At 28.5% G+C, this 27,412-nt stretch overlaps 3 protein-coding genes across 7 annotated transcripts in view; 1 reads left to right on the forward strand and 2 right to left on the reverse strand.

Moving 5' to 3' along the window:
- Positions 1-2,606: 2,606 nt before the first annotated feature.
- On the forward strand, positions 2,607-7,113 carry LOC111678451 (protein 5NUC-like). Its single transcript, XM_023439803.2, has 6 exons — positions 2,607-2,757; positions 4,970-5,220; positions 5,282-5,432; positions 5,492-5,748; positions 5,807-6,083; positions 6,145-7,113. The coding sequence occupies exons 2-6, from the start codon at positions 4,982-4,984 to the stop codon at positions 7,042-7,044; spliced, it is 1,824 nt and encodes a 607-aa protein (XP_023295571.2). The 5' UTR covers positions 2,607-2,757; positions 4,970-4,981; the 3' UTR covers positions 7,045-7,113.
- A 4,533-nt stretch (positions 7,114-11,646) lies between these two features.
- Positions 11,647-17,436, reverse strand: LOC111678460. The gene is made up of 3 exons (XM_023439829.2): positions 16,492-17,436; positions 12,237-12,449; positions 11,647-12,171 (listed from the first exon to the last, which is right to left on the reverse strand). Exons 1-3 carry the CDS (start codon positions 16,559-16,561, stop codon positions 11,858-11,860), a joined length of 597 nt encoding a protein of 198 aa, XP_023295597.1. The 5' UTR covers positions 16,562-17,436; the 3' UTR covers positions 11,647-11,857.
- A 1,108-nt stretch (positions 17,437-18,544) lies between these two features.
- The window catches only part of LOC111677353, a 43,779-nt gene continuing 34,911 nt past the window's right edge, over positions 18,545-27,412 (reverse strand). For all 5 annotated transcript variants that reach the window (XR_006941331.1, XR_006941332.1, XR_006941328.1 and 2 more), the window contains one exon: positions 18,545-19,018. The gene's annotated coding sequence lies outside the window, so the exon portion shown is untranslated. The remainder of the gene's footprint in view (positions 19,019-27,412) is intronic.

Genomic DNA, 27,412 nt, shown 5'->3' on the forward strand with positions numbered 1-27,412 from the left:
CTTATTTTAACAAATAAATTAATAAAATGTATTAAACCAAGTACAGTTTGTAATTTGTTGTTATAATAATAAATAAATATTTATAAATTAACAGTTCTGGTCATATAATTGAAACATATAATAAATAATATATAATTTATTTTGTTTTACAAATTAAAAGAATTTACAAAAATTCTTTTAAATGAAATAAAACTTTAGAAATCTTAAAAATTGCGAAAAAAAATTATATAATATTATAAAAGGAAAAAATAAATATTATTTAATTGTAATATCGGTTAACAACGATCGAAAAAAGGTATTCGATTCCAATTGAAATGTAGAATAGGGACCAATATTATGTACTCCACTGTATATTATATATAAATATGTAAGAATGTTTGTATACTTATAGACACATTATTAGTGATTATAATTAGGGAAAACACTTGTTGATTCCACTCACTAACACGCCGTTATAGTGAATCATTTTTGGCAGCAGCCAGTAAACAACTGCATATAGATTATAGTTTCTTAACTAAAGCGTTTTTGTTTCATATTATCCATAACGTATTAACATTCGAAGTCAGAATATTTTATGAGTGTAATCATTTTTTCTACATTTCAAAATATGTATTCACCTTTTAAAGCTGGATATGGATATTACATTAATTATGTATATTTATTTCAAAATTAGACTTGAAATAATTATTGATAATCATTTGACACTATCACTTAAAAATACTCTAAAAAGTAGAAAAACTACATTAATTGATTTGTTCATTTTAACAAGTTATGTGACTTATATTTATTGATACGCAAATGCATTTTAATTCTTTAGACCAAATGATTATAATGAATACAAACAAATTGTATTATTTTAAATGGAAAATGTTTTCATTCCTTAAAAACTCTGAAGTGAAATGGATATGAAAGAGACTGAAAAAAAGTGTTTCATTCACCACTCATACTAAGTGCAATTTACTGCTTCGCACTCAAAACGCTTAGCGAAAATTCACACATTTACACTCGCGCAAAATTCTAACCAATACAATTAACGAGAGTTAAAAAAAAACACTTCTTAAGAAGACATGGAGAAAAACAAAATAATTTAACAAATAATGATTAAGACGAAATGTGTATTACTCTACTGTTATCAGATTTAAATTAAAACAAATCTCAGGTGATGACAAAGATCAATCAATTCAAGCAAAATTTAATGAATTAATTGATTATCACTAAGGGCGGGTTTCTTACTACTCAGTTAAACTAGGCTTAACTTGCTGTCAGATTAAACTCGAAACAAATTTAGGAGGACTTTATCTAATGATTGTGTGTTTTACAGTGATGGATTTAGGAACTTTCCCAACTTTTCATTGATAAAAGAAATCAGAAAATTACTAGTTACTTATAGTAATTAAGTTTTTCTTCTTTCATTATTATATTGTTTTTGTTGATTGTGTTTTCTCACTTATAACTTAGGTTTAATTGGTCAATAACACTCAGTTAAATTTAATTAATAAGTAACGTTACTGATTATTACATTACAAAGAATGTAGATTAACTTCAACTGAACAGCCGGTCATAAGTAACTTTACTGATTACTCAAACACAAAAAAACAGATTTAACTAGGTTTAAACAATAAAATGTAGATTAACTTAAAAACCCGTCCTCAATCATTGAAGTAAATGTCATAGTTCATGTTTTTTTTTTTTTAAATGTATATTTAGGGTTTTGTTAGAATTAGCTTTTGCTATTGAGTGCATAAATTAACTTTGATTCGACTATTAATTATAAATTAAATAAATTTTTTTATATATACATAACTTATTTATTTATTAAGTTATGTATTTATTCAAATTATTATAAAAAGTCTAATAGGCCAGTTACATAGGCGATTTTGTTTCTTGATGGTTTCCTTAAAAGTTTATTTGAAATTTTCTAATTTCTAGAATTTAAGAATTCTTTAATAACTAATACCAAACATTTCCAAATGTTGATCTATAAATGCAAAAGGTTTTTGTATATAAATTAATATCAACCATAAATATATTAAACCAGTTGTTAAGAAAATGGGTCATAATCTTGTAATTTAAAACTTAGAAAATGTGCTTACGTATATGAACCTGTTATAAATGCCAAGTCAAAATGAATATACCATCCAAATATGTAAATAAAATAATTAACCAAACATAACATATACAATACGACACAGTGTTAGCCTACGCTTAGTTGCGCTTCAAGGTATTTTATAGACATATAATACAGACATGCAATCGTTATTTTACTATTTCATTGATCTTTTTATATTCTATTACTACATAATAAGATTATTGATTGGTTGTAGGGTACAATTAACAATACCATTTAGAGTGCTCTCCAAATAAAAGATACAATGATAGTCAACTAGACAGCCACCCTGTCATACTATACCTAAGTATCTACATCAGCATATCTGACTATAGGTCGGTCTATCTGCCTATAGATGTTGTTTCTGTTTTTGTATTTTATTTTATTGTATTGTATTTTTTTTTAATTTTTTATTTTATTGCTTTTGTTGATAGTGTAACAAAAACAAATTTTTAACTTATTTCAGATAGTGTCATATGTATGTATACGTCGGTTTTTTGATTGTCGGTTGTATGATCTTATTTTGAATTGAGGAATTGTAGTGCTAGCGTTGTTTTGTTCTCTGCTCTTAAAAATAAAAATCGTTTAGACTGTGTCAGTTTGATTTTAAGCATCGAGCGCGAAATATACAAAATAATCACTAAAACGGGGTATTTTATTTTAAATTATTTTCATTATTATTTTTTTTTAACTTGTTTTTTAACTTTAATTTTGTTTTGTTTAAATATCTGTTTCTATTTTTGTGAGTTTTTTTGCAATTAAATGAAGTTGAAATATATAAATGAAATTATTAATTATTTCTTTCAAGTTTATTTCAATGTTTGTGTTGTTGTTGTTGCTCTTAACACCTGTGTGTAAAATAAATAAATAATAAATAGTGAGGGTGTTTTTTTTTCTTTTTTGTTGTTTTTAGACGAAAAACACCTTTCCAATATATCATATTATTGCTATTTTCTTAAACACATCTTTTAACACACACAATGCATTTCCACGTAATACGTAATGATCATTTTTAATAAATTGTTGTCAGTTATTATAACAATAATAAAAAACGGTTATATTTTCCTTTTTTTGAAACAAACATATGTACATATCGTGTGTAAAAGTTGTAGTTTCACATGTCATAATCATGTTTTTTTTTATGCCAAACTAAACTCAGAGATAATAGAAGTTGTACTCTAAAATGAGAGTAAAAGAGTAGCGAGCAGTTAAGTTACCTCTATAATTAGAAATGTATCTAGATATTTATTACACATCTGCATTAAGTAACTTGCATTCGTTTTGATTGACATTCAGAAAGTCATTTTTTTGTAAAAACCGCACAGGTACAGACAACATTTTGCATCGAAGATTTTTTTTAATTTTTTCAAGCACATGATTCTCTTAATATCTTTATTACAAGTTGTTGACTGCAAACTTAAATTAACAAATATCAGATAATAGTTTATTATCTGTTTATTTTAACACTTTCAATACAATTCGTTAGTTGTTTCCCTTACTTAACTTTTTTTGGCAAAAAGTTTTTCTTTCATCCAGAAATATTGAAAACAAATTCAAAGCATGGTCTATTATTAAACGTAATTGTAGTCTATATATTTTTTCATAGTTAATCACGTTACTAGTTTGCAAATCTAATCTAAAATCGTTAAAATGATTTAACTGAAATAAAACAAATTTATAACAAGTTGAGTGTATGTGTTGTTTTACTCGCATATTTGTACAAAAATATGTTAATAAAAAATGAAATTAACAATAATAATAACTTAAATTATATGATTAACAACCACATTTACTAAAAGCTTATCAGCTTTAAAAAAAGTTTTGGTTTTTTTGTTTTGTGGTAAGAAATTAATAAACAATAAAATAAAGGTGTAAATTTATTGACATCACAATCAAGGCCAAAGACTACAATTAACAAGAAACGTGTACAGGATCAGTTAAGATCTGCAAATAAAAAAAATGATATGTTTACTCCAAGTTAAAAATTGATCTTGATTTATCTATATTATTCTTTGAGTATATACTTTTTTTGCACACTGTACCTATAGACATTTTGTGTTGTGTAAAAAATACGCAACTAGAGATCTATTCTTTAATAAAAATAAAATAAATCAAGTGCCTAAGAAGGAAAATATTTCAAAAGAAACATATGTTTGTAACAAATAACAAAAACAACAACATGTGTATGTAGTTAATGTTTCTTGCAGCTTGTTGACATCTTGTCCAAGTAGAGCATAAATAGTTGTGTTTTCATCAACACAAAGATATGAAGTAATTTCAGCACAAAGTGATCTAAGTGTTTATTTTTTGTTAATATTTTTTTTTAAATAAATAAATATTTTAAACACAATTGGAATAAGAAAACAATTAAACAAATAAAATTCAGTTAAACAAGTTTATAATCTAAAGCAATCAATCATTCATTCATTTATCCATAATTAATTGAAATTCATGCCGCTAAATGCAACAAAAAAGGATTTAAAATAATATTAACAAATTAATAATATTCAAAAATAACTGTTGCCTACAAAAAAAGTGTATGAAATTAGCAATAATGCAATCATAGAAAATTAAAATATTTAAAATACCTCAAAAAAAAAAAACAACATTAAATAAATATTCTTAAAATTTCATATTTTTATGCTAAAATTAAACGTTTGGTTGGTTTCCGTTATATTTGCCATTAAAAAAAGTAATAAAAATTTAAAAGCATATATTTTGAAGAAAAAAAAACCATAAAAAATCATTCATTCACTCATTAGGAAACAGATATTCTTATAGATAATTACAACATTAAAAAAAGAAAATTAATTTGGTTTTTATGAAAACAACCCACTAAACAATTATAATAAAAAATCTTAGCTTCCCAAAAATATGATGTGGAAAAGTCAAATTGTATTGGCCCATATATGTGGCCTTTTATTATGTTTGGGTCAAGTTAAGGGTAATCCCATCGGTGTTGGGAACAAGGATGTGGCTGTAGAATTTATAATTTTACACAACAATGATATGCATGCCCGTTTTGAACAGACCAGTGTAGACAGTGGTAAATGTACACCCGAGCTAGCTAATACCAATAAATGCTATGGAGGCTTTGCTAGAGTAGCTCATGAGTATGTAAAATATCACTAGAAAACTAAACAAAAAGTAACAACAATAATAATTTGTTAACAGAGTACGTAAATTTCGCCAAGAAGCTAAAGAAGGTGGTAAACCTGTATTTTATCTTAATGCTGGTGACACATACACAGGCACTCCCTGGTTTACCGTTTTCAAAGATAACATTACAGCGGCCTTTTTAAATAAACTACAACCGGATGCTATAGTAAGTTTCTGTGAATTTCCTGTAAATACAGATTTTTATAATTCGCAAGTAAAATTCAGTCTTTAGGAAATCATGAATTTGATGAAAATGTCGCCGGTTTAGCACCTTTCCTTAATAAAGTCACTTTCCCCGTTTTGGCCACAAATTTGGATGTCAGCAAAGAGCCTGAACTAGCTAAAGCGAAACATTTTTATAAGTCCACAGTATTAGATGTGCGTGGTACAAAGGTGGGTGTTATCGGTTATCTAACGCCCGAAACTAAAGTTTTGACAGTTCCAAACGAAGTTGAATTTTTGGATGAAGTTGTTACCATTAAGTAAGATATCATTGATGAGATCATGTCCAATAAAAAGTTAAATGAGATGAATTTTTAGTGAAGAAGCTGCACGACTTAAGAATCTTGGTGTTAATATCATCATTGCTTTGGGACATTCCGGTTACCTAAGAGATCAAGAGATTGCCATGAATTGTCCTGAAGTGGATCTAGTGATTGGTGGTCATACTAATACCTTCTTATACAATGGTGAACAACCCGATGCCGAACGTATTGATGGTCCTTATCCCACAGTAGTTAAACAGCACAGTGGCAAAGAAGTGCCTGTTGTCCAAGCCTACGCTTATACCAAATACTTGGGTAAATTACATGTTCAAGTAAGTATCAAAAGATTACAAATGTTAGCACCTAACTTTAATAACATTCCACTGATTTTAGTTTGATAAAAATGGCAATCTAATTGAATTCGATGGTACACCTATACTCTTAAATGCTGAAATACCCAGAGATGATGATCTCCTGGAATTACTTGAAGTTTATAGACCAAACATTACCGCCTTAGAGTCGAATGTTGTAGGTCACACAAAGGTGCATTTGGAGGGACGTGCTGAAATTTGTCGCAGTGGTGAATGTAATCTTGGTAATTTAGTAGCTGACTCAATGATATACGCAAGAATATTGGAAGATTTGGGTGGTTCATATTGGACAGATGCCCCGATAGCTTTTATACAGGGTGGTGGTATTCGTAGCTCGATTGAAAAACGTTCCGATGGCTCGATTCTTGCTACAGATGTTCTGTCAGTACTTCCATTCGGCAACGATTTGTATATGACCAGAATAACTGGTAAAACAATTTTAAAGGCTTTGGAACGTTCTGCTTCTATGGAGGCTAAAGACTCTAATGGAGGATTCCTTCAAATGTCTGGAGTACACACAGTCTTTGACTACAACAAACCTATTGGCAGTCGTGTTATTTCAACACATGTGCTTTGCTCTGAATGTAAAGTGCCCGCTTATGAGCCCTTGCAGCAGGACAAATTTTACAATGTTATTGTACAAAAGTTTCTTATTGAAGGCGGCGATGGTCACACTTTTGTAGAGGAGAATGGTAGTGAGCCCATACGTTTACAGAAAAACGATTTTGATGCCTTATTACAATACTTGACCCAACGTGAATTTGTTTACCCAGAAGTTGAAGAGAGAATCACAATAATTGAGAAAAAGGATGATGGAGGAAATGACGGAAATGGTGGTAATGATGGTGGCATGATGACTGTGTCTAGCTCAATCTTTTTGGTTGCAGTGATGACACTATTTACAATTAATTTTACCAACTAAAGTTATATTTTAATCTAATCAAGAAAAATAAAAACAAAGAGCAAAAAAACTCAGGAACATATTTATAAATAAAGTATCAAAGATTATTTTTTAATAAATGTCTATTTGTTATTAAAAATAAAGAAATTAATCTGAAAAATAAAATAAATGATTGTATCTATTAGACAAAAATTCTTTTTTTAAAAGTTTTTTAATAATATCTTAAATGGGATCAATTTTAATTAATAATAAAGTTTGCTTAAAAGCAAAATGAGTATTGTGTATTGGTTTTGTGTTTTTATTTATATTTGTTTTATTAAGTAACTTCGAATTCACTAAATTACTCAGTGTTGTGTTTAATTTTCGATATTTGTCGTTGTTATTTCTTATTTAGTTAAATACGTTCTGTTCTTTAATTGCGATATCTTGAAAAGCTTTTTTTACGGAAATAGTATATTGTTAAATATTTAAAATCTTTGAATTTATAAGTTTTAACGATATTCAGGCAAAAAAAGCTTTATGTGTGTAAAGTAGTGGCAAAAACTAAAATAAATGAGAGAGCTTTTTTCTCTTGTGTTAGAAAGATTAAACTTTTAAATACATTAAGCTTTTAACGGTTTTTTATTATAAAAATATGTTTATACATGATTTGTTAAACACATCATGTATAATTTTTAATAGTTTTATCATTTAACGATTCATTGATGGTCATTATCCCTCAGTAGTTAAGATATCATTAAGACTAAAAATAAACTTTTAGGGATAATATGATTTTGTTTCTATTTGTTTAAAATATTTTGGTACACGAAAAAAATTCTAATTTATTCATAAACTCGAATTAAATCTAAATTATTGTTTTGTTTAAAAATTATTGAAATTTTCTTTCAACAACATTTAATTACTTTACGATTTTGCGATAATCATGAATTGTTAATCTTTTTCAAATAAAAACAAAAAATGCAATTATTAAAACATTTCTATTAAAACTACATTTTTGCCCTCTTATTTATAACAGATATTCTTTAAATTTATTAATAAACATTTGTATTTACGAAATGTTTATTTTAAAAAATTTTAAAGTTGTATATATTAAAATCTTTGTAAAATTACTTAATACATGATTGAAACAATAAGTAAATGAAATTGAGTTAATAAACAAAAAGCATGCATTTTATAAACATAACAAATTAAAAACATTTTTTGATTTCAATTGTATTGTACAAGTTACAGTAATTTTTAAGATTTCAATAATTTCGTTATATATAAAACTGAAATCGATAATTATTTTTTAAATTGTGTGACACATTTCAAATAACGCAAAAATTTTAAAAATTATTTAAATTTTTTCTTTAGAAATCTTAGCTTTTTTAAAGTAGCAATTTAAAAAAAATCAATCAATGTTCATTAAAAAAACAAATTTAAAATTTTCTTTTAAAACTAATTTTTAAACTTTTTATACCCAGTAAGATAATTGTGGTCGACTGTGGTCGATAGTTCTTTCTGAGCTCAATTCGAATCGAAATTTTCTCCGTTTGGCAATTTCGGTATTCTGCATTTCGATCCGACTCTCCGCCACATAAACAACAACTTACAAAAACGTAGGTACGATCATAAAGCGCAATATACACATTCGTAAAGCATTGAAATGCAATAGAATTGCTTTATCTTTTTCTTACGATTCAGTTTTTTGTTGGAATACCATTTTTCGATCGTTGCGTAACTGAATACGTAAACGCAATCGAAATGCAGAATGCAGCGTTGATTACTTAATTATTTGACTTGTGGGTGAAAGAGGGTGCTTGGGAAACTGCGCCAATTCAATCTAGCAAAACAATTAAATAAATTCACTATTCATGAGGAATTTAATGAAAGGCAAGGCAACGATTTAAAGTGCCTGAAACGATTTGTTCGCTACTGCACCAATCGGATCTTAATTGTTGCAAGAATGTTTTAGAATGCCTGAGTAATTGTCTCTCTTAATTGTTATCACTGCTGATAAATTGGATTTTAAACCTTTAGGTTCTTATTTATAAACGTTTATTAAAGGTTTATAAATCAAATTTGCATACAAAATGTGTTCTATGAAACTTTGATTAAAAGATTTAATATTTAAATCTTTTTAGATATGTCCTTTTGTTTTTTGTCAATAAAATCGCAAATTTTGCTCGAAGAATCCAATATATAATGTGAACATTTGTTATAATCTGTCAATAAAAGCTCAAATTTCGGTCGAATGTTGAATTTTTTGTTAGTTAGGATCGTTTACATACGATAAGTCATTTCCGTCTAAATGCATTGTTACATTGTTATATGATTGGAAAGTATAGGTCTGTAAAGTTTGGTGAAAACCCTTTAACGTCAATATTAGATCCTTAAACAAATTGTTATTAGGATCATTCTAGAATTAAAGTTCGACCCTATTATTATCTCGAATATATTGGTACTTATTATGATTTATTATCTGTTTGTTTCTCTAAATGCGAACGAAAATTTCTTTTTCATTTTATATTGAAAAGAATAAAAAATTTTCGAATTTATTTGTTGTTTTCAATATAAATCTAGAAAATACTTGTTCGTTCTTATTTAGTAGAACAGGGCCTATATGTAGAGTTCTATCCATAATTGATTGAAGTCTCCAAAAGGGAACAGATAAAAACTATTTTAATGCATTAATGAGTTATTGTAATGAAATTTAATAAATTTAATTGTCATGAAATTTAATTTGAGAAAATTTGAGAGAATCGGTCAGTGCTAAAACTTAAGTTTTTAAGCCAAATCCCGTCTATAACTAGATTTTACTTCAAAATCCAAAATTACATGAATTAACTTAAGCCGACTTTAGAGAAATTTAATAACATTTGTTTTTATTATTATTATTATTATTTAATAAAAATAACAAACTCAATATTTTGTTAAGAATAGCAATAGTAATACATAGATACATACATACACATCTCATTGAAATAAAATGAAAAATCGGTTAGATACTCGTATATTAGTTTTTAAAGTTTTATTCATTTTAATAAATTGTGTGTTTGGGGGGTTTTCAATCTTTGGAGAATCATCTAATTTAATATATTTTGTAGTCTTACGAAAGATAACTATACAACAAAGATTTAAAATTGGTATTTAATTTCAAACATACATACATATGTAAATATAATTCTTGTACATACAAACACATACTTAATGTACATACATATATTATTAAATTTTAATACATACATACATTCATTTATTCGCGACCTTAAACCATATATTTTTTTATATTTCACTTTTTTTGTATATATGTAGTAAGGAGTATGTATTTTTCTTTATATTAATTTTGTTAAGGTACAATAATAATAATTATTCAAACATAACGCTGAAATGCAGGCACTAAAATAACACTGGGGTGATTTGCACTTTGTTCTTTTTTTGTTTTGTTTTGTATTTGCTTTTTAATGTTCTAAAATTTCACATTTTAAACTATTTGTTTTTCGTTTTTTTTTTATTTCAAATTAATAAACATTTCTTTTTTGAAATTTACTTATAAGCGAGCATACAGTCAGTCGGTCAGACCAGACTAAATAATACCATACAACTAATACTAAATATTCGAGTCGATTAAAGCGTTTAATCATATACATTTTGTCTGCATGATTTTAAGGTCCAATTGAGTTACAGACAATGTCAAATATTAGCGCAAAGAGAGCATTAGCATGTATGGTAGTGTTGTAGGGTACAATACAAAAGTAAACTTATTTAACTTAGATATGATATACAAATACATACAAACATATTTTAAAAATATATATAAAAAAATAATAATTAATTAATTAATTGATTAAACAATTGTTAATAAAAATACATATGGAGGCACTCGAAATCATCTTTGGCATACAATTTGCAATGTAATGGAATACAAAACAATTTGCAAAAACAAAAGAATCTATTTATAATATTTTCTAATTAAATTTACATAAAAATATACATTTAATAATAAGTAGTTGTAAAAAAAAACTAGTAAATATACTTATACACAATAAATACATAAGAAATTTATTACATACATACATAACATATATAGTTAAGTCAACAGTGTTTCATTTTGAACGCCACTTAAGCTATGGAGAATGATTTTTTCATTATTTTTTTATAAATTAATTTAGAAATGCAAATCTAAACTAACAACACTGTTACTTTTATATAAGTGTAAGTATGTATGTGATTTTTCTTTAATAACCTGATCATAATGCTAGCTTTTTATAAAAATTCATTCAATAAAAAAAATTTACTATGATCTTGAGAGGGAAGATTTTAATGTTTTGCCAGACATTAACAAACATTTTTGTTGAGTAAATGCAAACAATTTATGTGCGAAATTGTAATGAACACTAACCATAGAATGTTAGACCAAAAACATAACAGAAAACTATTTTATTAACAAAGTTATTATGTTTTTGTTTATATGTATATACCAATGGTAAACATTATATTCATAAGAACATACATATGTATGTAAATACATGCATATGTATTTGTATTCACTGTCAAAAATATTATGAAAATGTCTAAAAATATATATTTTTTTATTTTCTATTAGTTTGATCTAGATTATCGCATTTAAAAGGACTTTTTTTGTTTTTCTATTGTTTTTAATAATGGAGCGAAGCTTTTGATTTCGTGTTTTTTTCAAATATTTTTTTTCTATAATCCTGGCATTATATAAGTACATACATTTGCATTATTTGAAATTAGAAAAGTTTCAGCCTCATTAATGCGCGCAATTTTCATTTATCATTCATTTTTTTCTTCTTCTGTTTCTATTTGTTCTAAGTACTATGTTACTAATTTAAAATTTAAAATAATTTAATGAGACTATTGCAGCTAAAGCTGTTAGCATTAATCCCATTTCAATAATAAGTCTGTTGGAAGCACCATTTTGATCTTTAATATTTTCTGGAGGAGCACCAAATTCAATTTGAACATATTGGCGGGCTTCAGTGGGTAAAACAGCACATGAGAAATTTCCAGCGGTATCTTTCTTATAATTAAGTATAGTCAGACGATATTTGTTATCGATTGCATATTTATCAACCGCCAATGAGGTGTTGCCATTTGTTATGGGATGTTCTTCATTATACCATAAGATTTGATGAACAGAATCTTTAAAAATATATTTAAAAAATGTATAATTAGTTACAAAATTGATTAAGTATTTAAGAATTTACCTTTAAAATTTTTAGGTAAACATTCTAAGGTGATATTTTCTACATCTTTTGTTGCATAAACAGTGATTAGACTATTCTCAAAATAGGGGGTAATTGTAGACTTGGGTGTGGGTATTTCACCATTAGATGTTTCACTTTCATCACTATAGTCATATGCATCAAATGCTTGTTTGCTATCACTAGATCCCTTTTGATTTCCATCAGCTTCAATTCCTGAAATAAATACAAGTTAATATTAAAAATTATTAAAAATTACAAACAGTGTGAATGTGTTTATTTTAAGCAAATAACATTTAAAACCCCAAAATATTATTTTACTTCAATTGCTAAAAAAAACTTCACTTATGTATTTTTACATAAATTTAAATAACTTTTCGAATCACCCTAAATGTCTGTCTTATATTTGGCACATAAGTATAAAAGCCTACAGTTCACATAAATATGCATCTGTATATATAAGTATAAATAAAACAAAAACAAACAATTTAAAATACAGTACGCACTCAGTTTGTATAATCAAAAATATTATTTTAAAAATATAAACTATATTTTGTACAATTTGTTAGGATTTACTGTACTGAATTCGAATTTAACGAATTTTTGTACACCCTTCAATTAAGTGAAATTTTATTAAGGAAAAAAAAACGTTTTTATTAGTAAAAACAAAAATGTGTTATGTTTTAATTGTTTTTTCTGCGTCTCTATAGCAAAAGAAGGAATATTATTCAATTAATATAACATCAATAAAATAAATGTTTTTCGTTGTATGTATATTAAGATGGTAGCAGTATCTTTATATAAATTCATTAGAATCAGTTAAAAATTATTAATATATAGGCCAACTATGAACAATAATTTCCCGGGAGTTTATTCCTGTTGCATGATTCATGTATAGGAGAGGGAACTAATTCCCCCGAAATTTGTTATTCTGAATAGACCTGATAATTTAACAGTCTTATTGAAGATATATGACATGACAGAGGCTTGCTTTGGTGTCATTTTAGATTCAGGTTTTCATATAATCATTATTATTTTAAAGAAATTTTTACTATAGCCCCAACTTCATAACTCTTGCGTTAATGTTGCTGTCAGTAAATTTCGTCATCATATGTATCGTCACATTTTAAAACCATTTCAAGCTATTCCCTTCAGAATTCAATATAATGAAAATACCACGGTACCCCCTTGTCATATACGTACTTTTTCTAAGATATACACTTTTGATAAGTAGTCCACATGGTAGTTAGTCTATTGTTTAATTTGTAGTCTACATGGTAGTTAGTCTATTGTTTAATTTGTAGTCCATGTTCTAGTCTTTATTCTAGTTCATATCTAGTTTATTGTCTAGTTTTTATATATATATTCCAATCACAGTCAATAGTCTAGTAAAAAGTACTCTTATTGCTATATGTTTGTTATTTCAATCTGGTACCACGGGTGAACAATTGCCCATAGAACCATAACTTGGTTCTGGTCAGTCGATTAAAGTTCCTTTGAGATCCACGTAGTGGCTGTGGGTTAAACCTAAATCGCAGGAAGGGGCTACTTGGTTAAAATATTTTCACGATAAATTTCTGTTATCGTTCCTAGATTTTAGGATTGTCAAAAATGGAGTATGGTGTAGTCGTCACTGCCCTTTCTTTAATAAAATGTTGAATTTGAGCTGATAATGATATACGAAGTATAGTTTACTTATGTTGTCAAAAATGGAGCAAGGTCGTCACTGCTCTTTCTTAAATTTTTCAGCGATTTTCCTACATTGATAAGTGCGTTGGATTTTACTCTAAAACATATTCAACTTCTCACACTGGATTTTTGCGACCACTAATATAAAGTCTTGTCAATTAAAATAATTCATATTTTGGACTACCAATTACGTCCCCTAGGAGCTGTTGCCGAATCAACAGATCCATCTCAGCAGTGTGATTGGGCGATATATACAGTCCTTTCCTTTGGCTTGGTGTTCACCTAAAGCACTTCGACTTCATTGCAATAAATATTGCAAAAATAAACTAAATTGTGTGTGTAAGATTTTAAGAAATTTTTATGTTCTATATTGATCAGAATGTTTAATGTTAAAACGACTTAGCCCCCATACAAACTTCCTATACGGGAATATATCTATATACATAAATATCTTTCAGAAAATTACTTAAACACTAAAAACTGTGCTTAAAAATTCAACATAAATAAGTCCATAAATATTTTTTCCAACGGACGCGATCGGTTGATTTGTATAAATATACAATATTTGAAATATTACTTTCAACACTTCCGGAATTGGATTAAAAGACTTTATAGAATTAATATGTTTTAAAATAATACAAGCGATTTGAACAAATTTTAAATACTATTGCATGCGTAGCATGTCATATACAGAAATACCGATTATTATTTATTATGATGCTGAAAATCATGCAATTTCTTTACAAATACATGTATGTATGTTTGTACATGCATACATATGTATATATATATGAAAATATACAATTAGAATTCATATAAATATGATATTTATATACATTTGTTAAAGTATTCGTGTACAAAAAGCAATTACACAGGCGTATATGTGTTTTATTTTAAAGTTAATGGGGAAAAATAAGAGGAGTGGTGTGGTGGTTGATACATTTCATTAAGTTTGCTGTTTTTTACGAAATTTAGAACAATATTGAAAATTTATTGTTTTATTATATTTGGTGTGTTAAATGTGAGTAATATACATATATATTTTTTCATAATTTAAAAAGGATTTAAGATCAAAATAATAATTATATATATTTTCTATAAAATTAAGGATTAAAACTCCCTGGTTGTTATAGAAAGTAGAAATGGACTGCTTTAAATACCTACATATGTCTATAATAGCCATTTATTAGATACATATATAAATCTTAAACCCAGACCTATTCCCTCCCATTTTAGCCATCGATTGGATTTAGCGTAATTTTATGCATAAACACACACATACCTATGTACATGGATACAATACAAAATGTATTTATGCGTGTATTATCTGCACATGTTGTATTAAAATTCATGTACGAAAATGTTTTTCAAATGTTCATTTTACTGCCTTCGTCATGCTTCTAAATGTACAAAAACTAAAAAAAATCATAATACAAGACAAATATGTATAAAAATATTTAGAAATATATGAGTGTAGATATAAATCTATATATATGTATATATGTATATAAATATATGTCCATACTATATGCATTAGACTAAAAGAAATACAACAGAATTTATTATATGTAGTATGTATTTTTGTCTGTTTTACCACACAATAACGATGATGTCAGAGTTAAAATATTATTGTTGTTGTAAATATACAGATGTATGTATGTATGTATGTATGTTGGTTTGTAAGTAAAGAAAAGTTTTATAAAATGTTCATGAATACCAAACCCTACCAACCCATAACAACTCTATACAAGTAGATTCATAAAATTAAAAAAAAGAAGAAAAAAACATAATTACTAATTGTTGTTAATTGAAAGTATTGTATTTTTGTTGTGTTTATATTAACGCTGGTTAAGTTTTGTTTTGTAAAAAAAAACAAAATTCCTGTCATGAAAAACGTATTCAAGTCAAATCGATTCGAGTTGAAATCAACCATTTCGTTTAAGAGTTGTATGTAGCAAAATACATTTGGTCACGTTCAACATATCATATTTTATTAGAATATTTATAATTTTAATTAATTACATTAATTTATTTCAAGATTTTTTAGGAGTGTCTTTTTTCTATTAATTTTATTTTCAAAATAACAAAAGTTAAAACGATATTTATACATATGAACATAAATATGTAAATAATACATATCTATGTATTTATGTGTATATAAAAAACTTTATGTATAGAATGTACTTTAAAACTATGTATGAATGAAAGTGTATGTATACATAGAATAGATTTGTATCCAACTTTAAAAAACTTTTCAATATTTAAAATATTGATTTTTCCTTGGCAAATTGTTATTGTTTTAAATCAACAGTGTTTAAAAGGAAAAAATCATATATATGTATATCAAATGTTGGTATCAATGTGGTGATAAACACACACACACACATACACTCATACATTTATACTTATAAAAGTAAAACACCCCTTTTTGATTTTTCATTTAAAAGTTAACTTTTTTCCTTATTTGATATTAAAATATTTTATATTTTCATTTGTTGTTGTTGTTGTTAACAACAATTGCTTATTTTATTAATTGTTAATTTATATGCAATGTATTCTTTTCAAATACCTGTTATTTTAAATAATCCAACAATAAATATTAATGACAAAATTCCCTTAGTGATGTTATTCAAATGCATTTTTATAAATTTTATTCTTTTTATTAGTTTTGTTTTTAATTTCACAATTTAAATTCCTTTCGCTAGTAGTTTGTTTTTGTATTCTGTTTTTAGTTTTTCTTTTTTTTTGCACAATAGTTTTTTATTTATTATTTAATATATATTTTTTATTTGGTATTCGTTAACTAAAGCAATTTTAAGTTCTGGTGCAAAACAACCGCGCTGGACTTGACATAAATAGAAACTGATGTGTGGTAATATATTTGCTTGGCATAGAGGCCCAAACAAAACAGACTCGAACCGAATGATACAAACAGCAAAAGCAGACAGTGGCGGGTCGCGTGTGAGTATGTTTTTTTGTTGTTATTAATGGCGAGTTATAATTTTCCAGTTTGCACAGTACAACAAACACATTTTTAAATTGCTCTCTAACATTAGCGGCAGTGTTTTTGTCATTATGGTGATCATTTCTATTCATATCCACCCTGTCTGACTACTTAAGCATTGGGAGCAAAAATTTTCTTTTTGTTACTCAATTTATAAAACGTTGGTCGCTTTTTAGAAAATTTTCATTTTGTGGTTTGTGTAAATCCACCCCTGTTTCAAAAGTACACAACAAAACAGTGTTTCCTTAACAGCTGTATATGGGAGTAACTTTGTTTTGAACATAACTAATATCAACATTTTGAATCGGGAAATAAAGCTTTCTATACTGGTTTTTCTAATGTTCGTCTGTATGTTTTAATGCGATAAATAACTTTGATTTTGAATTCTTAAAAATAGGCGTTTAATTAATCAAAATTTATAAATAATTATGATTACATTGCATTTAAAAAAATTTCAAATTAAACAGTTTACAAATTTCAAAATTTATTTTTATTGAATATCTCGGATTGAGAACCACCGAAATAAAATCAAGCGTATGCATGAGGAAAAACGAAAAGCAAACAACACACAGTTATACAAATATTTTTGCTCTAACGCATCTTAATGGAAACAATGATGACGATGATGAGTCATCTGAAGGAAGGATTTTGGAAATTTTGCTGCTCATTAAACAAAAAAAAATATTTAATAATGCTTTATACAAGTTGTTTTCTTACACTAAGGTTGAGTTTAATGTGTGTAGGAGTGCTCGCAGATTTGGTTGGGCTCTGGGGATACGTTTTAGGTATTTTTGGCATGTGTATAAAATTGAAAAAAAAAGGAAGACAAATATTTATAAGATGACACATAACCAAAACATAGCTATCTAAATATTCCTGTATATATAAGAACTTACGTATGTATCTGCGTCTTTATAGTATTGAGGGAAAAAGAGCTTAATACATATTCTAGTACATATTATAGACATTGCATTTGTAGTTGTATTCAAGCCATTTGTATATAATGGAATTAGGTCAAGGACGGATCAACGTTGAGAGTACAAAAAAAGTTCTATTTCTATTATTTTTGTTTAAAAGGAATTGCTGCTGTTTTGTATGTATGTTTGTAGTATTCACTGTTAATTACTTCCCATCCAAAGAAAAGAAAAGAACCACCGACTGACTGACTGCATTGTTGTTGTAAATATTTATACAATACATATGTATAAATATTCTGCAGTACACAATTACTAAATATTTAAAAGTTTAAATTCAACAAAATTGTATTTTGTATTTAAGGTTGATTCCTAACCTCCGATTGTTTGAAATGTCTTATGTCAAAATTTTCTAATGAACACATGGTTTATAGTATTTAAATTTACAAACATTTTTACACGTACATACGGGTGGCATTATATGTAATTTACAAAAATATACACATATAAGCATATAATTTTTAATTTAGAAATTTCAAGTTTGACATATAATATAAAAATAAATACATTTATACGAAAAATACATAAACATATCTAATAAAAAAATTTAAATTCACAAATTATACATTTAGTTAATGTTTTAACCATGATTTAAAAATATATTTCTACCATAATTTATTTAAAATAATTATTGATTTTTGTGTCTTTTAATTAATAATTTTCTTTCAATATTTTGGTCATGTCAACAGGAAACAGTTTTTATAATTTTGTTATAATTGTCTATTACATTAAAAACCTTTACAAATGCTTAAATATCATTATGAATAAAAATATTTATTATGATTATTTTTTAGCAACATAACTTACAAAATTATTTATTATGTACAATACAAAAAAATTACTTCCATTTAATTAATTTTATCATTTACATATAATAATTTTAATAATACATGTAAAAAGTAAACTAAATTTTATTTATTTCACAAAACCTTTAAAATAATTCTATACATTTTTAAATCAAAACTTATTACAACAATTTATAATATAATCATCTGAAGCATATAAAAATCTGTCTGTATGTCCAAGCCATGTTGATTAATTGTATATTATTCCGCACCACACATTATTTTCTAAAAATTCAATATCCGTAAAGTGCAAAACGGACATTACAAAGATTTCTGCAAAATAAGAAAAAATATATATTATAGATATATATTATAGATATATATTATAGATATTATATTATAGATATATATTATAGATATATATTATAGATATATATTATAGATATTATAGATATTATAGATATATATTATTATATTATAGATATATATTATAGGCTAGACTATAGAATAGTCTATACTATACTATAGACTGAACAAGACTATTGACCAGATTATAGACAAGACTATAGACCATACTATAACCTAGACTATAGACTAGCCTATAGATTAGAATTTAGGCTAGACTATAAACTAGACTATAGACTAGACCATAGACTAGAATATAGACTAGACCATAGACTAGATTAAAGACTAGACTATGGACTAGACTATAGACTAGACTATAGACTATACTATAGACTAAACTATAGACTAGACTATAGACTAGACTATAGACTAGACTATAGACTAGACTATGGACTAGACTACAGACTAGAATATAGACTAGACTATGGACTAGACTATAGTCTAGTCCATAGTCCAGTCCATAGTCTAGTCCATAGTCTAGTCCATAGTCTAGTCCATAGTCCAGTCCATAGTCTAGACTATAGTCTAGTCCAGTCCATAGTCTAGTCCATAGTCTAGTCCATAGTCCAGTCCATAGTCTAGCCCATAGTCTAGTCCATAGTCTAGTCCATAGTCCAGTCCATAGTATAGTCCATAGTCTAGTCTGTAGCCTAGTCAATAGTCTAAAGACTAGACTATAGTCTAGTATGTAGTCTAGATAATAGTCTAGTATATCGTCTAGTCTATAGTCCAGTCTATAGTCTAGTCCATAGTCTATTCTATAGTCTAGTCTATATTCCACTCTATAGTCTAGTCTATAGTCTAGTCTATAGTCTAGTCTATAGTCTAGTCTATAGTCTAGTCTATAGTCTAGTCTATAGTCTAGTCTATAGTCTAGTCTATAGTCTAGTCTATAGTCTAGTCTATAGTCTAGTCTATAGTCTAGTCTATAGTCTAGTCTATAGTCTAGTCTATAGTCTAGTCTATAGTCTATGCTATAGTCTATAGTCTAGTCTATAGTCTAGTCTATAGTCTAGTCTATAGTCTAGTCTATAGTCTAGTCTATAGTCTAGTCTATAGTCTAGTCTATAGTCTAGTCTATAGTCTAGTCTATAGTCTAGTCTATAGTCTAGTCTATAGTCTAGTCTATAGTCTAGTCTATAGTCTAGTCTATAGTCTAGTCTATAGTCTAGTGTATAGCCTAGTCTATAGTCTAGTCCATAGTCTAGTCCATAGACTAGACTATAAACTAGACTACAGACTACACTACAGACTTGACTATAGACTATAGACTAGACTATAGATTAAACTATAGACTAGACTATAGACTATATAGAATAGACTAGACTATAGATCAGACTATAGGCTAGACTATAGACTTGACTATGGACTAGAATATAGACTAGACTATGGACTACAATATAGACTAGACTATAAACTAGACTACAGACTATAAACTAGACTACATACTAGACTATAAACTAGACTACAGACTAGACTATAGTCTAGTCTTTAGACTATGGACTAGACTATGGACTAGACTATGGACTAGACTATAGACTTGACTATAGACTAGACTATAGACTAGACTATAGACTGGAATATAGACTAGACTATAGAATAGACTATAGACTAGACTATAGACTAGACTATAGACTAGACTATAGACAAGACTATAGACTAGTCTTTAGACTATTGACTAGACTATGGACTAGGCTATGGACTGGACTATGGACTAGACTATGGACTAGACTATGGACTAGACTATAGACTAGACCATAGAATATACTATAGACTAGACTATAGACTAGACTATAGACAAGACTATAGACTAGGCTACGGACTAGACTATAGACTAGACTATAGGCTAGACTATGAATCAGACTATAGATTAGACTATAGACTAAAGTATAGACTAGACTATGGACTAGACTATGGACTAGAATATAGACTACACTATAAACTAGTCTATGGACTAGACTATTGACTACACTATATACTAGTCTATGAACTAGACTATAGACTAGATTATAGACTAGACTTTAGATTAGATTACAGACTAGACTATAGACTAGACTATGGACTTGATTATAGACTAGACTATAGACTGGACTATAGACTAGACTATATACTAGACTATAGACTAGACTATAGACTAGACTATAGACTAGACTGTAGACTAGACTATAGACTAGACTATAGACTAGACTATAGACTAGACTATAGACTACACTATAGACTACACTATAAACTAGTCTATGGACTAGACTATTGACTACACTATACACTAGTCTATGAACTAGACTTTAGACTAGACTATAGATTAGACTACAGACTAGACTACAGACTAGACTAAAGACTAGTCTATATTCTAGTCTGTAGTCTAATCTATAGTCTAGTCTATAATTTAGTCTATAGTCTAGTCTAAAGTCTAGTCCATAGATTAGTATATAGTGTAGTCTATAGTCTAGTCCATAGTCTAGCCTATAGTCTAGTCCATAGTCTAGTCTATAGTCTAGTCTATAGTCTAGTCTACAGTCTAGTCTATAGTCTAGACTATGGACTAGATTGTAGACTATAGACTGGACTATAGACTAGACTATATACTAGACTATAGACTAGACTGTAGACTAGACTATAGACTAGACTATAGACTAGACTATAGACTAGACTATAGACTAGACTATAGACTAGACTATAGACTAGACTAGACTGTAGACTAGACTATAGACTACACTATGGACTAGACTATAATCTACACTATAGACTAGACTATAAACTAGACTACAGACTAGACTGTAAACTAGACTATAGTCTAGTCGTTAGACTATGGACTAGACTATAGACTAGACTATGGACTGGACTATGGATTAGACTATGGACTAGACTATGGACTAGACTATAGACTAGACTATAAACTAGACTATAGAGTGGACTATAGACTAGACTATGGACTAGACTATAGACTAGACTATCGACTAGATTATAGGCTAGACTATAGACTAGACTGGACTAGACTATAGGCTAGACTATGGACTAGACTATAGACTAGACTTTAGACTAGACTATAGCCTAAATTATAGACTAGACTATAGATTAGACTACAGACTAGACTATAGACTAGACTATGGACTAGACTATAGACTAGAATATGGACTAGACTATAGACTAGAATTCCATATTCTAGACTATAGGACAGACTATGTTCTAGTCTATAGACTATAGTCTATAGATCAGTCTAGTCCATAGTCTAGTCTGTAGTCTAGTCCATAGTCTAGTCTATAGTCTAATCTGTTGTCTAGTCTATAGTCTAGTCAATAGTTTAGTCTATAGTCTAGTCCATAGTCTAGTTAATAGTTTAGTCTATAGTCTAGTCCATAGTCTAGTCTATAGTCTAGTCTATAGTCTAGTCTATAGTCTAGTCTATAGTCTAGTCTATAGTCTAGTCTATAGTCTAGTCTATAGTATAGTCTATAGTCTAGTCCATAGTCTAGTCCATAGTCTAGTCCATAGTTTAGTCTATAGTCTAGTCTATAGTCTAGTCCATAGTCTAGTCTATAGTCTAGTCTATAGTCTAGTCCATAGTCTAGTCTATAGTCTATTCCATAGTCTATTCCATAGTCTATTCCATAGTCTAGTCTATAGTCGAATCTATTGCCTAGTCTATAGTCTACTCTATTGTCTGTTCTATAGTGTAGTTTATAGTCTAGTCTATTGTTTAGTCTATAGTCTACTATATTGTCTATTCTATAGTCTAGTTTATAGTCTAGTCCATAGTCTACTCCATAGTCTAGTCAAGTCTAGACTATAAGCTAGTCTATAGTCTAGTCTATAGTCTAGTCTATAGTCTAGTCTATAGTCTAGCCTATAGTCTAGTCTATAGTCTAGTCTATAGTCCAGTCTATAGTCTACAATCCAGTCCATAATCTAGACTATAGACTAGATAGCCTATAGTCTAGTCTATAGTCTAGTCTATAGTCTAGTCTATAGTCTAGTGTATAGTCTAGTCTATAGTCTAGTCTATAGTCTAGACTATAGACTATACTATAGACTAGACTACATACTATAGACTATACAATAGACTAGACTATGGACTAGACTATGGACTAGACTATAAACTAGACTATAGAATAGACAATATAGTAGACTATAGACTAAACAATAGACTAGACTATAAACTACACTATAGAACAGACAATAGAGTAGACTATAGACTAGACAATAGATTCGACTATAGACCAGACTAAGGACTAGACTATAGACTACACTATAGACTAGAATATAGACTAGACTATAGACTACACTACAGACTAGAATATAGAATAGTCTATAGACTAGACTATAGTCTAGTCTATAGTATAGTCTATAGTCTAGTCCATAGTCTAGTCCATAGTCTAGTCCATAGTTTAGTCTATAGTCTAGTCTATAGTCTAGTCCATAGTCTAGTCTATAGTCTAGTCTATAGTCTAGTCCATAGTCTAGTCTATAGTCTATTCCATAGTCTATTCCATAGTCTATTCCATAGTCTATTCCATAGTCTATTCCATAGTCTATTCCATAGTCTAGTCTATAGTCGAATCTATTGTCCTGTCTATAGTCTACTCTATTGTCTGTTCGATAGTGTAGTTTATAGTCTAGTCTATTGTTTAGTCTATAGTCTACTATATTGTCTATTCTATAGTCTAGTTTATAGTCTAGTCCATAGTCTACTCCATAGTCTAGTCAAGTCTAGACTATAAGCTAGTCTATAGTCTAGTCTATAGTCTAGTCTATAGTCTAGTCTATAGTCTAGTCTATAGTCTAGCCTATAGTCTAGTCTATAGTCTAGTCTATAGTCCAGTCTATAGTCTACAATCCAGTCCATAGTCTAGACTATAGACTAGATAGCCTATAGTTTAGTCTATAGTCTAGTCTATAGTCTAGTCTATAGTCTAGTGTATAGTCTAGTCTATAGTCTAGTCTATAGTCTAGTCTATAGTCTAGACTATAGACTATACTATAGACTAGACTACATACTATAGACTATACAATAGACTAGACTATGGACTAGACTATGGACTAGACTATAAACTAGACTATAGAATAGACAATATAGTAGACTATAGACTAAACAATAGACTAGACTATAAACTACACTATAGAACAGACAATAGAGTAGACTATAGACTAGACAATAGATTCGACTATAGACCAGACTAAGGACTAGACTATAGACTACACTATAGACTAGAATATAGACTAGACTATAGACTACACTACAGACTAGAATATAGAATAGTCTATAGACTAGACTATAGACTTGACTATAGACTAGTCTATAGACTAGACTGCAGACTAGTCTATAGACTAGACTGTAGACTAGAATATAAACTAGACTATAGACTAGACAATAGAGGCGACTATAGATAAGTCCAGACTATAGACTATTGACTATACTATAAACTAGACTATAGACTATTGACTAGACTATAGACTAGACTATGGACTATACTATAGACTAGACTATGGACTAGACTATATACTAAACTATAGATTAGAGTATGGACTAGACTATACTATAGACTAGACTATAGACAAGACTATACTATAGACTAGACTATGGACTAGACTATAGACTAAACTATTGACTAGAATATAGGCTAGACTATAGACTAGACTATAGACTAGACTATAGACTAGACTATGGACTATTCTATAGACTAGACTATAGACTAGACTATTGACTAGACTATAGACTAGACTATAGACTAGACTATGAACTAAACTATGGACTAGACTATAGGCTAGACTGTGTACTATACTATAACTAGAGTATAGACTAGACTATGGAGTAGACTATAGACTAGACTATAGGCTAGGACTATAGGACTAGACTATAGGCTAGACTATGGACTATACTATAACTAGACTATAGACTAGACTATGGAGTATAGACTATAGACTAGAATATAGACTAGACTATAGACTAAACTATATACTAGACTATGGACTAGACTATAGACTAAACTATTGACTAGACTATAGATTAGACTATAGACTAGACTATAGACTATACTATAGACTAAACTATTAACTAGACTTTAGACTAGACCATATAAACTATACTATAGACTATAATGTAGGCTAGACTATAAACTAGACTACAGACTAGACTATAGACTAGACTATAGACTATACTATGGACTAGACTATAGTCTAGACTATAGACTATACTATGGACTAGACTATAGTCTAGACTATAGACTAGACTATAGACTAAACTAAGACTAGACTATAGATCAGACTGACTTTAGTATATAGTCTAGCTTATAGTCTGATCCATAGTCTAGCTTATAGTCTGATCTATAGTCTAGTCTATAGTCTAGTCTATAGTCTAGTCTGCAGTCTAGCCTATAGTCTAGTCTATAGTCTAGTCTATAGTCTATTCTATAGTATAGTCTATCGTATAGTCTGTAGTCTAGTCTATAGTCTAGTATATAGTGTAGTCTATAGTATAGTCCATAGTCTAGCCTATATTCTTGAATATAGACTAGAATATAGACTAGACTATAGACTAGACTATAGACTAGACTATAGACTAGACTATAGACTAGACTATAGACTAGACTATAGACTAGACTATAGACTAGACTATAGACTATCTAGTCTATAGTCCATAGTCTAGCCTATATTCTTGAATATAGACTAGAATATAGACTAGACTATAGACTAGACTATAGACTAGACTATAGACTAGACTATAGACTAGACTATAGACTAGACTATAGACTAGACTATAGACTAGACTATAGACTAGACTATAGACTAGACTATAGACTAGACTATAGACTAGACTATAGACTAGACTATAGACTAGACTATAGACTATCTAGTCTATAGTCTAGACTATGGACTAGATTGTAGACTATAGACTGGACTATAGACTAGACTATATACTAGACTATAGACTACACTATATACTAGACTATAGACTAGAATATAGACTAGACTATAGACTAGACTATAGACTAGACTATAGACTAGACTATAGGCTATCTAGTCTATAGTCGAGACTATGGACTGGATTGTAGACTATAGACTGGACTATAGACTAGACTATATACTAGACTATAGACTAGACTATAGACTAGACTATAGACTAGACTGTAGACTAGAATATAGACTAGACTATAAACTTGACTAGACTATAGAATTGACTATAGACCAGACTATAGACTAGACTATGGAATAGACTACAGACTAAACTACAGACCAGACTTTAGAGTATACTATGGACTAGACCATAGATCAGACTATAGACTAGACTATAGATCAGACTGACTATAGTATATAGTCTAGCTTATAGTCTGATCTATAGTCTAGTCTATAGTCTAGTCAACAGTCTAGCCTATAGTCTAATCTATAGTCTAGTCTATAGTATAGTCTATCGTATAGTCTGTAGTCTAGTCTATAGTCTAGTCTATAGTCTAGTCTATAGTCTAGTCTATAGTCTAGTCTATAGTCTAGTCTATAGTCTAGTCTATAGCCTAGTCTATAGTCTAGTCTATAGTCTAGTCTATAGTCTAGTCTATAGTCTAGTCTATAGTCTAATCCATAGTCTAGTCTATAGTCAATTCCATAGTCTATTCCATAGTCTAGTCTATAGTCTAGTCTATAGTCTAGTCTATATTGACTAGACTGTAGATTAGACTACAGACTAGACTACAGATTAGACTACAGGCTAGACTATAGACTAGACTATGGACTAGACTATAGACTAGAATATGGACTAGAGTATGGACTAGACTGATATATAGACTATAGTCTATAGACTAGAATATAGTCTAGTCTATAGTCTAGTCCATATTCTAGTCTATAGTCTAGTACATAGTCTAGTCTATATTCTAGTCTGTAGTCTAATCTATAGTCTAGTCTATAATTTAGTCTATAGTCTAGTCTGAAGTGTAGTCTATAGGCTAGTCCATAGTCTAGCCTATAGTCTAGTCAATAGTCTAGTCTATAGTCTAGTCTATAGTCTAGTCTATAGTCTAGTCCATATTCTAGTATATAGTCTATTCCATAGTCTAGTCTATAGTCTAGTCTGTAGTCTAATCTATAGTCTAGTCTAAAGTACAGTCTAGTCTATAATTTAGTCTATAGTCTAGTCTAAAGTCTAGTGGATAGACTAGTATATAGTGTAGTCTATAGTGTAGTCTATAGTCTAGTCTATAGTCTAGTCTATAGTCTAGTCTATAATCTAGTCTATAGTCTAGTCTATAGTCTAGTCTATAGTCTAGCCTATAATCTAGTCGATAGTCTAGTCTATAGTCTAGTCCATAGTCTAGTCTATAGTCTAGTCTACAG

The sequence above is a fragment of the Lucilia cuprina genome, chromosome 6, assembly GCF_022045245.1.
Source record: "Lucilia cuprina isolate Lc7/37 chromosome 6, ASM2204524v1, whole genome shotgun sequence".
NCBI lineage: Eukaryota > Metazoa > Arthropoda > Insecta > Diptera > Calliphoridae > Lucilia > Lucilia cuprina.